The 15,904-nt window shown below is 36.8% G+C and overlaps 1 protein-coding gene across 1 annotated transcript; it reads right to left on the minus strand.

Moving 5' to 3' along the window:
* Positions 1-9,109: 9,109 nt before the first annotated feature.
* On the minus strand, positions 9,110-15,153 carry LOC118552226 (keratin-associated protein 19-7-like). Its single transcript, XM_036118554.2, has 2 exons — positions 15,111-15,153; positions 9,110-9,273 (listed from the first exon to the last, which is right to left on the minus strand). The coding sequence occupies exons 1-2, from the start codon at positions 15,151-15,153 to the stop codon at positions 9,110-9,112; spliced, it is 207 nt and encodes a 68-aa protein (XP_035974447.1).
* Between the last annotated feature and the right edge of the window lie 751 nt (positions 15,154-15,904).

Consider the following 15,904-nt stretch of genomic DNA (forward strand, 5'->3'; position numbering starts at 1 on the left):
GCTGTAGGCTTCACACTATTACCTATATTATTTATCTGAGTCTACCTATATCAACATTTTATGACTTTAAGTGAGGTGTAGAAATCTTATTCCCATTTAGGAAATACAATTGTCTTAAGCATTTCCCTTACCTTTATAGACATCACATCAGATAGTGATATATATTTTGCTTCAACCATCAAATACGACTTAGGAAAATCAATAGAAGAATAGTTTAAAATATTTACCCCAATTGTACCCACCCTAGTAACTCTTTTTATTTCTGTAGTTCCAAACCTTCTATTATTATCATGTCTGTTTTAGAGAACTTTCCTTAGCCAATTATTAAAAGTAGGTGCTAAGGACAAATTCTCTTAGTTTTTCCTTCATCTGTGAATTCCAGAGGATTATTTTTGCCACATGTAAATTTCACAGTTAATTCTTTTTCTATTTTAGTTTTTGAAAAATGTGTCACTTCCTTCTAGCCTGAATGGTTTCAGACAAGAAATTTGTTGTCATTTAAATTGCTTTTTCCCAATAAGCAACACACTGGGAAATAATGATTTTTCAAAATTCTTTTTTTAGTTTTATTCTCTTTCTCATCTTCTAGGACTCTGATGATACCAATGTTAGCTTTTTTTGTTATTGTTCCACAAGTCCAGGAGGCTCTGTTTGTTTGCGTGGTCTATTTTCTTCCTGTTGTTCAGTTTAGTAAATTCTATTCACCTGCCCTCAGGTTTACTGATTCTATCATTTGTCATTTCCACTTTACTGTTAAACTCAGTGAGTTTTTATTTTTATTTTGGCTGTTGTATTTTTCAGTTCTATAAATTTCATTTGGTCCTTTTTATAATGTCTTTTTGCTGAGATTTTCTATTTTTTCAAGAAGAATTTTTAATTGCTTCTTTTTTAAGATTTATTTATTTATTAGAGAGAGGGAGAGAGGGAGAGAGAGAGAATGGCTGCTTTGGGGAGGGGCAGAGGGAGAGGAGAGAGAGAATCCCAAGTAGACTCCATGTTGGGCATGGAGCCCAATGTAGGGCTCAATCCCAGGAACCTGAGATCACCAAGGGTTAGAGGTTTAACCAACTACACCACCCAGGCACCCCTAATTGCTTCTTGAAGTAATTTTATGATGGTTGTATTAAAATTCTTATCAGTACCATAAAAAAATCCTTATCAGATAATTCCAGTATCTGATCGATCCTGATGTTGGTATATGTTGTCTTTTCTCATTCAAATTGTGATTTTTAGTTTCTTAGTATGAGTAATTTTTTAAATTGTATTCTAAATATTTTGGATAGCATAAGACTTGGATCCTATTTCACCTCTTTTTCTCTCTTTTTAAAAGAAGCAGTCTTCTTGTGAGGTAGCAAGGGCTAGGTGTGTGTGTTTGTTTAGCTTCCTCATTGAGGATGGGTGGAGTAGTACCCGTCTCTGTCTTGCTGACACTTTCTGATAAAAATAGGGTGCCTAATTGCACTGCCTCATTGCCTCCAAGTGGGGAACATAAACCCAGCTTCCAACTGGGCCCTGTTGATACCACAGTCAATGTGAATAATTTAGTTTTTGCTTATTATATCTGTATACATAACCATCTCAGTGGTGGTTTGATGAGTGACAAGCTGCCACAGCAACATGGATCCCACTACTGAGAAGCCCACAGATTTTTCGGGTATCACATTCTGTAGAGAATGTATAATTTGACAAAAATGCCATAATATTAAAAAGATTCAGATTCTGGAGATTGATGAATATAAATAAACAGATCTTATTTGTCACATGTTCTTAAATGAGAGTATGGAAACAGAATGAAAAATTTTGCATAATTGTTAACATCCTTCATTCATTAATAAATGTTTGTACAAAGTACTTTCTACAGTGCTTATACTTGGTGACCATTTTTCTAGGTGCTGAACTATAGGACTTACTTTTGGTATCTTAATATAATCTTATAGTCATACCACAAGAACATGACAATTACAAAAGACCATTAGATAAATATCCATCTCGGTAGAAAAATGGACTAAAGTTATTTTAACATATTCATAATTTTTTAAAATTTATTTATTTGGCAGAGAGAGACATAGAGAGAGAGGGAACACAACAGGGGGAGTGGGAGAGGGAGAAGCAGGCTTCCCGCCGAGCAGGGAGCCCGATGCGGGGTCCAATCCCAGGACCTTGGGATCGTGACCTCAGCTGAAGACAGACGCTTAATGACTGAGCCACCCAAGCACCCCTAACATATTCATAATTTTGTGTGAAATTTTGAAATATAATGAAAATGAAGTGAAAAATAATGAATCCTGTTTAATGACAAAAAGATGCCTTTCACTGAAATCTCCTAGAATGAAATTGTTCCTAGTAGCTGGATCTATAAGAAAGGTAACCTCAGTCAAAAACTACCAGAGTTGGTCAAACCAAAATAATAAGTCTATACAAAAGCACAGCAATAAATGGTTCAATCCAAACGTGTAGTGTCAGGAAAAGCCTAAGAACAGAGACATCAGAATAGAATCATGGAAAATTAGGTTACTATTATAGAAAGTGTTATTAAGTAATTAAAATAATTATTAGTTACACTTTTAGCTTCTGAAGATAAGGTTTTAGTGTGATCAAGGTGATGATGATAGTAAGTGGCTGTAGATATACATGAATGCATAAATTTACATTAGCATTGCCTACGAAGAATGAGAGTCCTATATTTCTGCTACTTCATCACTTTGGGAATGCAAATAGCACAGTTTCTTCAGTCATAATCACCAAAACCTAAAGAAGACAAAGACAGATAAATGAAAATAAAACAATATTGACAATTAGAATATTGATTTTAAAATGAAGTTAAATTTTTCTGCCCATGAAAGCTGTTGAAATAAACTGTGCACTGAAGTAAAATGGAAATATAATTTAAGAAGAAAAAGTTCTATAAATCGTAACATATTTCAAATGATTTTAATCAACCAAGGTGAAACACACCAAATTTGAACCTTACTCTTCCCTCTCAGCATTCCTGTAGGCTGATTGGGTTGAACGCTATTTGAGGAGAGAATGGAGTTCTATGTGAAGAGTTCTAAAAACAGAGTCAGTCACAGGAGGAGAAGTCCAATAATCTAAGTGGCTCTAGAAGTTCCTCAGTAGAATCCACAGGACCAGAATATTTCACAGCAAGATGGGTGACAACAGCTGTATCCATACCCACCCTAGCCATAGCCATAGTGACAGCCTAAGTGGCCATAGCCATAACCCAAGCCACCATAGTAATTGCTGTGGAAGCACATTACAAAAGGAGTGGATGGTTCAGTTGAAAACAAAGAAACGTGCCTCAGATCGAATGTGACCATCTTCATACAACCGCTTATACACCCTCAATAGTGGGTGGAGAAAACCGTAGGCAGTGTTCACTGCATATTTCACACTAATTTTCATTAGAAAATTTTTAGGGTCTCTTGATCCATAAGGTGAAATGAAGCCTTCATAAGTCAGATTCCTTTGATAAAATGTTAGAATTCCTACAGTCAAATCATGTGGCTTTAAGAAGAGGCATTTTTTTTTTTCAACAAAAGAAAATAAATAATTCAATTAAGAATGGGTAAAGGATCTGAACAGATGCCTTCCCAAAGAAGATGGATAGATGACAAGTAAGCATACAAAAAGATGCTCAACATTGCACATCATTAGAGAATTGCAAATTTAAATGCCGAGATACCACTATACAACTTTTAGGATAACTGAAATCCAAAACACTGACAGCACCAAATGTTGGCAAGAATGTGGAGCAATAGTAACTCTCATTCATTTTTGGTGGGAATGCAAAATGATACAGCCACTTTGGAAGACAGCTGGGCAGCTTCTTACAAACTCAACAAATCTCTTACCATACTACCCAGTGACCTATGCTCCTTGCCATTTACTCAAGTGAGTTGAAACAGATGTCTACACAAAAACCTGCAATCAGATGTTTATAACAGTTTTATTCATAATTGCCAAAACATTCAAGCAACCAAGAAATCCTTCAATAGGTAAGTGGATAAACAAACTGTGATACATCCATGTAATGGATATTATTTTGTGAAAAAATGAAATGAACTGTCAAGCCACTAGAAAGCATGGAGCAACCTTAAATGCGTATCGGTAAGTGAAAGAAGACAATTAGCAGAAGCTACATATGGGATGATTCCAGCTATACGACATTCTAAAAAAGGCAAAACTATGGAGCCAAGAAAAAGATCAGAGATTGCCAGGGGTGTGGCGGGAGTGAGAGAGGGATGAGAATGTGAAGCACTGGAGATTTTTAGGACAGTGGAGCTATTCTGTATGAAACTGTAATGGTGGACACATGTTATTATATACTTGTCTAAACCCATAGGATGTATAACACAATGTACACTGAACTGTGGTCTTTAATTAATGACAATATACCAATATTGGCTCATCAGTTCTGACAAATGTACCACACTAATGCAAAACGTTAATAATAGAAGACACTCATGGCAGGAGGATGAGGGCGTATATGGGAGCTTTCTGTGCTTTCTGCAGTTTTTCTGTACATTTAAAACTGATTAGAAATCAGTCTATTGCTTTTTTAAAAAAGAAATGTTTGTTTATTTTTCAAAGACTGCTTACTCTGGATTTGGCCAGTTGATAAATATTACCAAATTACTTGGGATGACATAGAGCACACAAGCATTCCTGTAAATTTATGGGTTTTCTGTTTTAGATATTTGTTCTACTCAACTGTGGATTTCTAGGAATGTTTATATTTATATAATTCTATTATACAGTCTAAAGTTTTATATTGTATTTAATGGATGAGTGGGTACCTTGAAAGGGAAATTATTTGATGCTGAAAGTCTACCAAGTTTCTCCATCTGTTCTCAGGTGAAAACATGTCTTGTCTAGTACATCATGTTTTCTATGGAATATGTTCGGTAAACTGACTTAACATATTTTTATGCATTTTAATGAAAAACCTTATTCATGTATATTGTATAACATCCAGATTATGAATAAATCATAAAGGTAGAACTTGATGAATTTCCAAAGTGGACATACCTGTTTAATCAGTACTCAGATTCAAAAATCACGTATCACTAATATCTCAGATGACTCCTTTTATGCCCATTTCCATTCAACACCAGCCTTTAAGTGTAACCATTCCTGATATCCAAAACTATGGATTTGGTTGCCAACTTTTGAACATGATACAAACGGAATCACACAAAGAATATTATTTTATCTGGCTTCTTTTGAGCTGCATTTTTTTTTTTTTTTTTGTAGATTCATGCTTTTTCTTTTCTCACTGCTGTATAAAATTCAATGTACAAATATACCATAATTTCTTTATTCATGATCTCGATGGTCATTTGTATTGTTTCAAATTTATAGCAATATTTTTCAAATAGTGTTGCCACAGACAATCTTGTACATGTCTCTTGGTACACTTATGCATGTATCTAAGACATGCTAATTATTATTACAATAATGTTGCTTTTAAAAGCCCTCATATACCACATCTTCATTATCCACTCATCAGTCAATGGACACTTGGGCTGTTTCCATAATTTGGCTATTGTGGATAATGCTGCTACAAACATCAGGATGCATGTATTCCTTTGAATTAGTATTTCTATATTCTTTGGGTAAATGCCAGTAGTGCAACTGCTGGGTCATAGAGTAGTTCTATTTTTAACTTTTTGAGGAAACTTCATACTGTTTTCCAGAGTGGTTGCATCAGTTTTCATTCCCACCAACAGTGTAGGAGGGTTCCCCTTTCTCCACATCCTCACCAACATCTGTTGTTTCTTGTGTTGTTGATTTTAGCCATTCTGAATGGTGTGAGGTGATATCTCATTGTAGTTTTGATTTTTATTTCCCTGATGATGAGTAATATTGAACATCTTTTCATGTGTCTGCTAACCGTCTGTATGTCTTCTTTGGACAAATGTCTATTCATGTCTTCTGCCCATTTTTTAATTGGATTGTTCATTTTTTGGGTGTTGAGTTTGATAAGTTTTTTTATATATTTTGGATACTAAACCTTTAGCAGAGATGTCATTTGCTAATATATTCTCCCATTCTGTAAGTTGCCTTTTAGTTTTGTTGATGGTTTCCTCCACTGTGCAGAAGTTTTTATCTTGATAGAGTCCCAATAGTTCATTTTTGTTTTTGTTTCCTTTGCCTCAGGAGATATATCTATAAAAATGCTGCTATGGCTTATACATAATTTTAAAGATTTTATTTATTTATTTGACAGGGAGAGAGAGACAGCGAGAGAGGGAACACAAGCGGGGGGAGTGGGAGAGGGAGAAGCAGACTTCCTGCTCACTGAGCAAGGAGCCTGATGTGGGGCTCAATCCCAGAACCCTCGGATCATGACCTGAGCCAAAGGCAGATGCTCAATGACTGAGCCAACCAGGTGCCCTGGCTTATATGTAATTTTAATTGTACTTCTTCTTCTTGGCAGTGCAGTTTTTAGAATATGTGGTTTGGTGACTTTCATCAGTTTTGGAAAAGTGTGGACTATTTTCTCTTCAAAAATGGCTTCTGCTTTATTCTTTCCTTTCTTGTTGAACTCCAATTACATTTCTTACTGTTTCATGAGGTCTGATGTGCCCTTTATACTCTTTTTAGTGTTTTATATTCCAAGTATTCTATTTTTACTTCAGTAGAATAGCTTTTATCAATCTATCTTTAAGTTTACTAGTTCAGAGTTCCTGTAGCTAGTCTATTGAGTTCTTAACTACATTGTTCATTTGCTTTCTTTTTAAGACCTAGAATTTAAAATAGATTCTTTGGTGAATTTCTCCAGTTTTAACACCCATTTTGCAATTTTTCTTTAAGTTTTTTGTATGAATTAATCATGACTATGTTTAAATTTCCAGTTTCCAAATCCAATATATGACTCACCTTTTGGTCTCCTTATATTGTCAATTGTTTCTTTTGTATTCTTTCAGATGGTTCCACAAACTCAATGTTTTGTATAAACATCGTAGAGGATCCAAAATGATACTGTATTTCATCACAGAGATTTTGTTTTTGTTTTTGTTTTGGTCCTAGGTTATTCGAAAAGTTCTGATTGCCTTAATCACAACAAAGGCTCACATAAAATTAGGTTCCTAGAATTTTGTAATTTTGATAAGGGCCTGTTTACCTGTTTTCTTTCAGGTGATAGGAGTACTCCTTTGGATCTTCCAATTCAGGGCACTTTCTGGCAATTCCTGAATTTTAATGATTATTTCCTCAACACCTTGATATGAAAAAAAAAAGGATCTGATTTTCAAATGTGTTTGCTTGATATCTTAGGAAATTGACTCTTACAACTTCAGAATTTGGAAACTATCTCATGGAGAAATCTGGCTGTCTGTTAAGCTCAGTGTTCTGCCAGTTCATTTTTATCAGAATCTTGTGTCTCCAATTCTGTTTTGCCAACCCTGAAAAAAGAAAAAAATACACCCAAAACTCTGATTGTTAGTCTTTTCCCCAGCAAGCTTTTGTTTGCTCTGCTCCTAGAATCAAGGACTGCAGAATTTCACTTAATTTTCTACAGTTGTCTTATCTTTAGAATCTTGGTCCTTTTATTCTTAGTTTTTTTTTTTTTTTAATTAGCTCTTCATTGTACTTTATGCTTTTAGTTTGAGTTTCCCAAGTAAAACAACTGCTTCAAGGATGGAAAATACATTTAGTTCTGGGGAAATTTAATATGTATAACATATATATTTGATAAAGGCCAGACCCCCTAGGTAAAAAATGAAATAAGCTAATATTAATTTGATACTGAGAAAATATCTCATGGTTTTCATAAATCTATTTTGAATCATAAACTATGTATATATCTTTTCTAAATACTTAGTATAAATTGGTATACTTTGAAATATTTGTCAGACATCATGTAGGTAAGACAGAATGTCATTGTTAGTGTTGATATTTTAAATTTGATAATGCCCATATTTATTCTCTGGGCAAAATATTTTAAAAAATTGAGAAACATTTAGCAGAAGCAAAACTTTAGCTCATGTAATCCAACCATAGATGTTGCAAAAACACAAAACAAACAAATATACACAGTTTTAATGTTCATTTTTTTTACAAGTTTTAATGTTCTGATATGAAATACAACTATTGTAGATACTGGCCATTTTTAAAGCTTAGATTAAGACATAAACCAACAGAGACGATAAAAGATTATAGAGATGTATATAAAAACAGATTTTTTATGAATACTTGGAAAAAATTGGTATTTTTACTCCTCAATTTTAGTCACATAAAGACCACAAAAGAGCACTCTGAGGGTTCCTGGGAGGCTTGGTCAGTTAAGCGTCTACCTTCTGCTGGAGTCATGATGCCAGAGTCCTGGGATTGAGCTCTGCATTGGGCTCCCTGCTCAGTGGGGAGTCTGCTTCTCCCTCTGCCCCTCACCCTGCTCTTGTGCTCTCTTTCTCAAATAAATAAATAAATAAAATCATTAAAAAAAAAAGAGCACTCTGGCTCTCTCCTGCTCTCTTTCACCATACCCCCACCCCCAACTGCATACACGTGAATAATCACACCCCAGTAGACAAACATACAAGCTAAACCAATGGAGATAATTTAGTATAAATGTAAAAAAGCAATATTTACAATTAAATAAAGTTTATTTAATAATACATATGCTTTTTAAAGATTTGTTTATTTGAGAGAGAAAGAGAGAGTGCGTCATGTAGGGGGGAGGGGCAGAGGGAGAGGGTCTCAGGCAGACTCCCTGCTGAGCATGGAGCTCATCATGGGGCTCCATCTCACAGCTCTGAGATCATGACCTGAATTGCAATCAAGAGTCCAATGCTTAACCGACTGTGCCATCCAGGCGCCCTTAATTCATATGTTTTAAGGTAAAATTGATAATCCAACTTAATTAAATTTTATGTCACATTATAAAGGTAATACCATATCAAAGGAAAAACTTTCCTATAAACTACGATACAATCTGATCTGTAATAATGAATCAAAATGGGCATGCTGAATTTCCTTTATTTACCTCAGATAGTTTGATACAAAGTCAGTATTTTTGAAGACATTTAAAAATTTTTCATGTGAAGGAAACTTGGAGAGAATGCAAGTAAAATAGGGCGATGTAGCCAATAGACTAAAAAGCTCCTCAGTAGAAGCCATAAGACCAGTATCTTCCATAGCACAATGGGCGGCAGCAGCCATTTCCATAGCCACCATAGCCACAGCCCAGGCTACCGTAGCCATAGCCCAGGCTACCATAGCCACAGCCCAGGCTACCATAGCCACAGCCCAGGCCACCATAGCCACAGCCCAGGCCACCATAGCCACAGCCCAGGCCACCGTAGCCATAGCCCAGGCTACCATAGCCACAGCCCAGGCCACCATAGCCACAGCCCAGGCCACCATAGCCACAGCGCAGGCCACCATAGCCACAGCCCAGGCCACCATAGCCACAGCCCAGGCCACCATAGCCACAGCGCAGGCCACCATAGCCATAGCCCAGGCTACCGTAGCCACAGCCCAGGCCACCGTAGCCACAGCCCAGGCCACCATAGCCACAGCGCAGGCCACCGTAGCCACAGCCCAGGCCACCGTAGCCATAGCCCAGGCTACCGTAGCCATAGCCCAGGCTACCGTAGCCACAGCCCAGGCCACTGTTGCCGTAGTAACACATGGTATCAGGAATGGAAGGTTCAGTTGAGGAGCAGGAGGTAGGTATCTTTAATATGAATGCCACCATCTGCCAAGGGCCTTTTATACACCCTCAGTGGTGGGTGGGGAAAACCACAGGCAGTGTAGCATCCTATATCTCACTAATTTGCTTCAGACAACATCATGAATATTTTTATTTATTGGCAAAACAGGGCCCTCATAACTGAGATAATTTTACTCCTATATCAGGACTCCACCATTTATGGGCCTTTAAAATGAATCTCTTATTCTGTTTTCAAGGCTATGTCTCACTCTATATTTATTTAGTTGAAAAAATATGACTTGATTACATAGCCTGATCCAAACATGAAAATAGGTATCCCATTGTTTGGTTTTGTGTCCATTCTTCTTTAAGAAGAATTTTAAAATGAGCCTTGTCTGGAGGAACATGTTTCCTGAATCTTGCACATAAAGGATGGATATAATATATATTCATATAGTCTTACAAAAAACACTCTCTTCCAACTCAATATGACTACTTATTGGTTATGTTACTGGTAATATGGTGGCAAGTACTCTCATATATGGACATATTTGGCATTTATTTATCAACCTTTCCTTTAGTATGTGCGACTTTGATCTTTCCAGAAAATGCGTGACCATTTTATGGGCAGAAATGGTTTATGCCTTATGCTTCCTTGTGTCATCACATAGGAAGGTGTTGTAGATGTATCTGCAAACCATATGGAGGTTAAGCTTGATGCTCCGTCCTCAACTCATGTTTTTTTTTATCATGGCTCATTTCTGTTCTTCCAGATACCCCAGATTTGCAGTAGTGAGATGTGTCCTAAACAACGTGTGGATATTATCAGAGAGGTGAAAAGAGCCCAGCATTCATTCTTCATTCCCTCAGTTTTCAGCTGATTGGTGAAGTGTTGGTGGAGATAGAAATCCCCAATCATGGAAGGACTAATTGAGCACCCAGCAGAGACTATGCTCTAAGTTTTTTTTTTCTCTTTCTTTCTTTCTTTTCTTTCTTTTTCTTTCTTTCTTTCTTTCTTTCTTTCTTTCTTTCTTTCTTTCTTTCTTTCTTTCTTTCTTTGTCTTTCTTTCTCTCTCTTTTTTTAATTTCAAATTTTTAATGAAAATTAAAATATAATTGAATTTAATTAAAACATACTTTACATAAAACAAATTTATTTCTATTTAAGAGGATGGGTTTTTTCCACTGTCCAAAAGTACAGTGTTCCTAGGAATCCTTTCCTAAATTGAACTGGCATAAAACAAAGAAATAATTACCATTAATTTATATGAAAAAATTCTTGAGCATTCCCAGGCTCAAAAAAAAAAAAAAAAAAACCTTTCTTAGGCATTTCTGATACTTGAGGACACATTTTGCTAACAGATGCACGACATAAATCCAGATGAAGCATGGATGCTCACAGAGTTCAGAGCTCTGGGGTGAGGCTGAGATGCTGAGCAGAGGTCTTGGGAGAGGAGCTGGGGACACCACTCTCATAGCTCCGGGGGCTGTTTGTATCTGTAATGACTCACTGCAAAAGCAACAATGAATGCTATTTTCACTTTTTGCCCTTTTTTTTTGCAAAAGCAAAAATCCCTTTCAGATTTCTTTTGGTTAGAGAAAACAGGTACAAATGTAGGTTTTTTTGTTGTTGTTGTTTTTTTTTTTTTTGTAAAAGCCAAGTGTCATAATGCAAACTTTTGGAAAGCTGCCTGTATACCTAAATGAGTTTTGACAAATAGATTAATACAAATTATGTATTTTCACTCTAAACATAGCTATTGGGAGATTTTATAAGGTGGGGGAGAAGTTTCCTGACTTTATAGCTACCAAACTGAAATTTTCTCTGACCCCACAAACACTGCTTTGAACATTGAGAGTAGTGATAGGTATATAGATGGGATGAACAACCTGCTTTCCCTCAGGCTTCTAATTTAGATTATATGAAACTTCACAGAAAAATTCACATAGATTTTTCAGCCTCCCATCCAAGTACTCACCAGACCCGACCCTGCTTAGCTTCCAAGATCAGACGAGATCGGGCACGTTCAGGGTGGTATGGCCGTATTCCAACCACTCAATTGTTATTTATCTGTTGCTAACCATTGGCCAGCCATTTTTAAGACATTGGGTTTATGTGACAGTGTTATTGTTCTTGTGTTTCCTCATATCACTGACCTTCTCATTCACAGCATGAGATGTCGGAAGTGGTAAAAGGACATTAGAGAAACTTCCAGCATTGTAAAGAAAAATAAATAAAATAAATTTGCTTTCTTCTGAAATTGGAAAAAAAATCATCATTTTTCTTTGTTGGGTGAAGACTTACTACACAATCTCTTCACATCATTAAGGTAGATGTTCAAGTATCAAAATGATGCTTGGCATCTAGGGTGTCAAGCTGAAATTCGTTGTTAGGGTTCACCTTTCAAATGGGATGATGGCCAATTTTTTTTTTTTCTGAGCAAAATGTAGCAATTTCTTGAAAATAAAGTAGAAAGTTCACTTAATCAAAATGATCTTTGCTTGACTGATAACGGATTCCATAAACCTCTGTTGTCTCTTTACCATTTCCCAATGTCATGAGATTTCTTAAGAAAAAGAAAATAGGATAAGTGGGCACATTCATTTTGGAGATTTTAAATATGGGCCTAAATGAAGTAACTGAGTGCGCTGAAGACCATCGTGGTGAGATGGTGAGGTGGCGAGCAGTGTGAGCAGGTCCTTCCTGGAGGATTTGGACATCAAACGTCAGGCAGTCAGCAGGCTCCAGGCAGGGAATGGTTCGTGAACTATATTGTGGATGACATGCCCAATGTAGGTAGAAGCCTGCGAGGTGTGAGGACCAAGTGATCTCTTCTTTGAGGCACAGTTTGAAGTAATTCAGCTAAAATTTAGGGCATCAAGAAATGGACAAAGGCAGGGATTGTTAAATGTAGTGATAGGGAAAAGGACTATTTTGGTGGGCAAAAGCGTCATTTAAAAATTTGGCCTAGAAAAGCAATTTGATAGTCTGAGCAGATGTAGTAGTAGCTGCTGAATCATATGGAAGCCTGGGTTACATACATTCCAAGACAAAAAGAACGGATGTTCAGATCCTTGAATTTGTAGATACAGCAAAACTTCAGAGACAGCCCAAGACAGTCTGTTCTCTCACCTCTGTTTCTGCCTCATTTTCTCTGTTTCTCTCTCATTTTTTCTCTCTCTCTCCCTCTATTCCTTTCTCTCACATGCATACACACACACATAAACAGAAAAAAGCAAAAATGATGGAACTATTAATGTAAATGCAATGCAGCAATATTTGCAGGGATAGGTCATTGTTAAATACGAATTTTATCTCTCATGAATGATATGAACAAGAATAATGCTAAAACAGCATAAAAGGTAAAATTTTTCTATAAATTTAAGCCATCCCATTGGTTTTGGCCAATCAAAATGGGCGTGCTAAATTGGAATTACTTTTTTTCCCCCAATAGTCAGAAATGAAGTTGGCATTTCTGATGTGAGTATGAAGGTTTGGTTAGGACATGAGAAGAGGAGTCCAATAGGTGGAATTGCAATCTTATTTATTTTATTTAGATTATTTTTTAAAGATTTTATTTATTTATTTGACAGAGAGAGATAGCAAGAGAGAGAGAAAGAGAAAGAGAGAGCAAAAGCAGGGGGGAGTGGCAGGCAGAGCAGGCAGAGGGAGAAGCAGGCTCTCTGCCGAGCAAGGAGCTCGATGCAGGGCTTGATCCCAGGACCCTGGGATCATGACCTGATCTGAAGGCAGATGCTTTACCGACTGAGCCACCCAGGCGCCCCACAATCTATTTTATTTAAAGATAGTTTAGCTTGGCGATATGTTGGCTAAACAAAATGATCGCTATGTACATCATGTCTATCATAGCTATAGGAGGATTGGGCAAAAGAGAAGGGTTGCTGAGCCTCAGTGTTCCTCAGCTGCAGCATGCAGGTTCCCTAAGGCTGTACCATCATACACAATCATCTGCCATCATCTGGGCAATAAGAGCCTGGAGATGGGTATGTGTATATATGGTCATAGCTCCAATTTCTCTCATGTTCCCAATCAAAACTTCATAGAACTCATTAAAAATTATTATATGGTTGGGGTGCCTGGGTGGCTCCATCTGTTGAGTGTCCAACTCTTGGTTTCAGCTCAGGTCATGATCTCACGGTGCTGAGATCAAGCCCCAAGTTGGGCTCCATGCTCAGAGGGGAGTCGGCTTGAGATTCTCTCTCTCCCTCTGCCCCTCCCCCTGTTGACGCTTTCGCTCTCTCTAAAATAAATAAATAAATATTTAAAAAATTAAAAGATTATTACATAGTTTGCTATGTCCCATCATTTAAGCTAACAACATTCCATCATTTAGGCAATATTTTATTGAGGGCCCACTATGTGCCAGACACTTAGAACAATGGATTATATTACTTCTATTATTGTGATTATGACTTCTCCTATGATCTTCCCCCCTTACGTATAGCATTGAGTTGTGGCAATGTTGCAAAACCATTTGAAAATATTAATCACCCAAAAGCAATATTTTTTTTCGATGATAGACATGCATACCAAAATCCTTAATTAATTAATTATTATTATGTTATGTTAATCACCATACATTACATCATTAGTTTTTGACGTAGTGTTCCATGATTCATTGTCTGAGCACAACACCCAGTGCTCCATGCAGAACGTGCCCTCTTTAATACCCATCACCAGGCTAACCCATCCCCCCACCCCCTCCCCTCTAGAACCCTCAGTTTGTTTCTCAGAGTCCATAGTCTTTCATGGTTCGTCTCCCCCTCCGATTTCCCCCCTTCATTGTTCCCCTCCTGCTATCTTCTTCTTCTTTTTTCTTTTCCCAAAAGCAATATTAAATTCATTTATTTTAACACACACACACACACACACACACACACACACACATGCACACAAATGATGAAGAAAAACCAATATAAATGCAACAAGTACTTTCAATGAGATAAATGTTTATTAAAATTACTCTAAACTTTTCTCATATAAGATTGTTGATCAAAAAAGTAAGAAATTTGAAGGCAATACAATATCAAAGGAAAAGCTTTTTAAAAATTGTGAAACATTCCATATGATTTCAGTGACTCTAGTAAGGTTTGCAGATTCTGACCTATTTTATTTTATCTTTTTAGATATCTTAGGATGATGTTGACATTTTGGAATAGAAAATGAAATTATTCATAGGAAGAATCATGGAGGCAGATTCAGGCAGTTGGAGGAGAATAGTAAGTTGAGTTTCTCTGGAAGCTTCTCAGTAGAACCCGTAGGACCAGCATCTTCTGCAGCAAGATGGGCGGTTGCAGCCATATCCATAACCACCACAGGCGTAGCCCACACCATTGTGGCCATGTCCATAGCCGCCATAGCCCCAGCCGCCGTAGCCACAGCCCAGGCCACCGTAGCCACATCCATAGCCACCATAGCCACAGCCGCCGTAGCCACAGCCCAGGCCACCATAGTAGTTTCCGTGGTAAGACATGGTTTCAGGAGTGGAGGGTTTTGCTGAGGGGCAAGGAATCAGTTTCTGTCAGTTTGAACATCACCATCTGCACAGGTCCTTTTATATGTACCCTCAGTGGGTGGGACATGTCACAGGACTTGTTGACCACATATTTCCTACTAATTTACATCACTACACTTCCCGAGTCTTTCTTTCATTAGGCAAGGTGAGGTTCTCATGAGCAGGATGACCTGGCCGTTGAGTCAGCTTCCCTGCATTCAAATCACATGCCTTTCACGTGTTTTTCTTATTCTCTTTTTCAAGACCTTACTCAGCTTTTACTTATTTTGCTTAAAATATTTGAACGAATTTTTATCTAATTTAATCATTGACTAGGTTCTAAAATGTTGATTTTTTAAATTCTATCATTTCTTTTTAATATATTATGTGAGGGTCTTCCATAAAGTGAAAAATAACTTTCTTAACAATAGAGCTTATTCAGTAGAGTCGGGTAAGCTTTTCATGTTTATTATTTACTTTCATAAGTAAATCTCACGTGGGCATAAAAATATATAGAGTTGTATTTTGAAGCTTTAAAAACACATCCCCAGGATTTAGTATCTGTCAGTATTCCACTATCAGTTCCTTCTCTCCTTGTATACTTTTTGTAGTTATTGAATATTTTAAAACAAATCTAAGACAAGTAGTATTTTTCTTATAAGTACTTCAGTGTGTATGTCTATCACAAAATGAGCTTTTAAAAGACATATATAACTATACCATTATCACA

Source organism: Halichoerus grypus, chromosome 1, assembly GCF_964656455.1.
Source record: "Halichoerus grypus chromosome 1, mHalGry1.hap1.1, whole genome shotgun sequence".
Taxonomy (NCBI): domain Eukaryota; kingdom Metazoa; phylum Chordata; class Mammalia; order Carnivora; family Phocidae; genus Halichoerus; species Halichoerus grypus.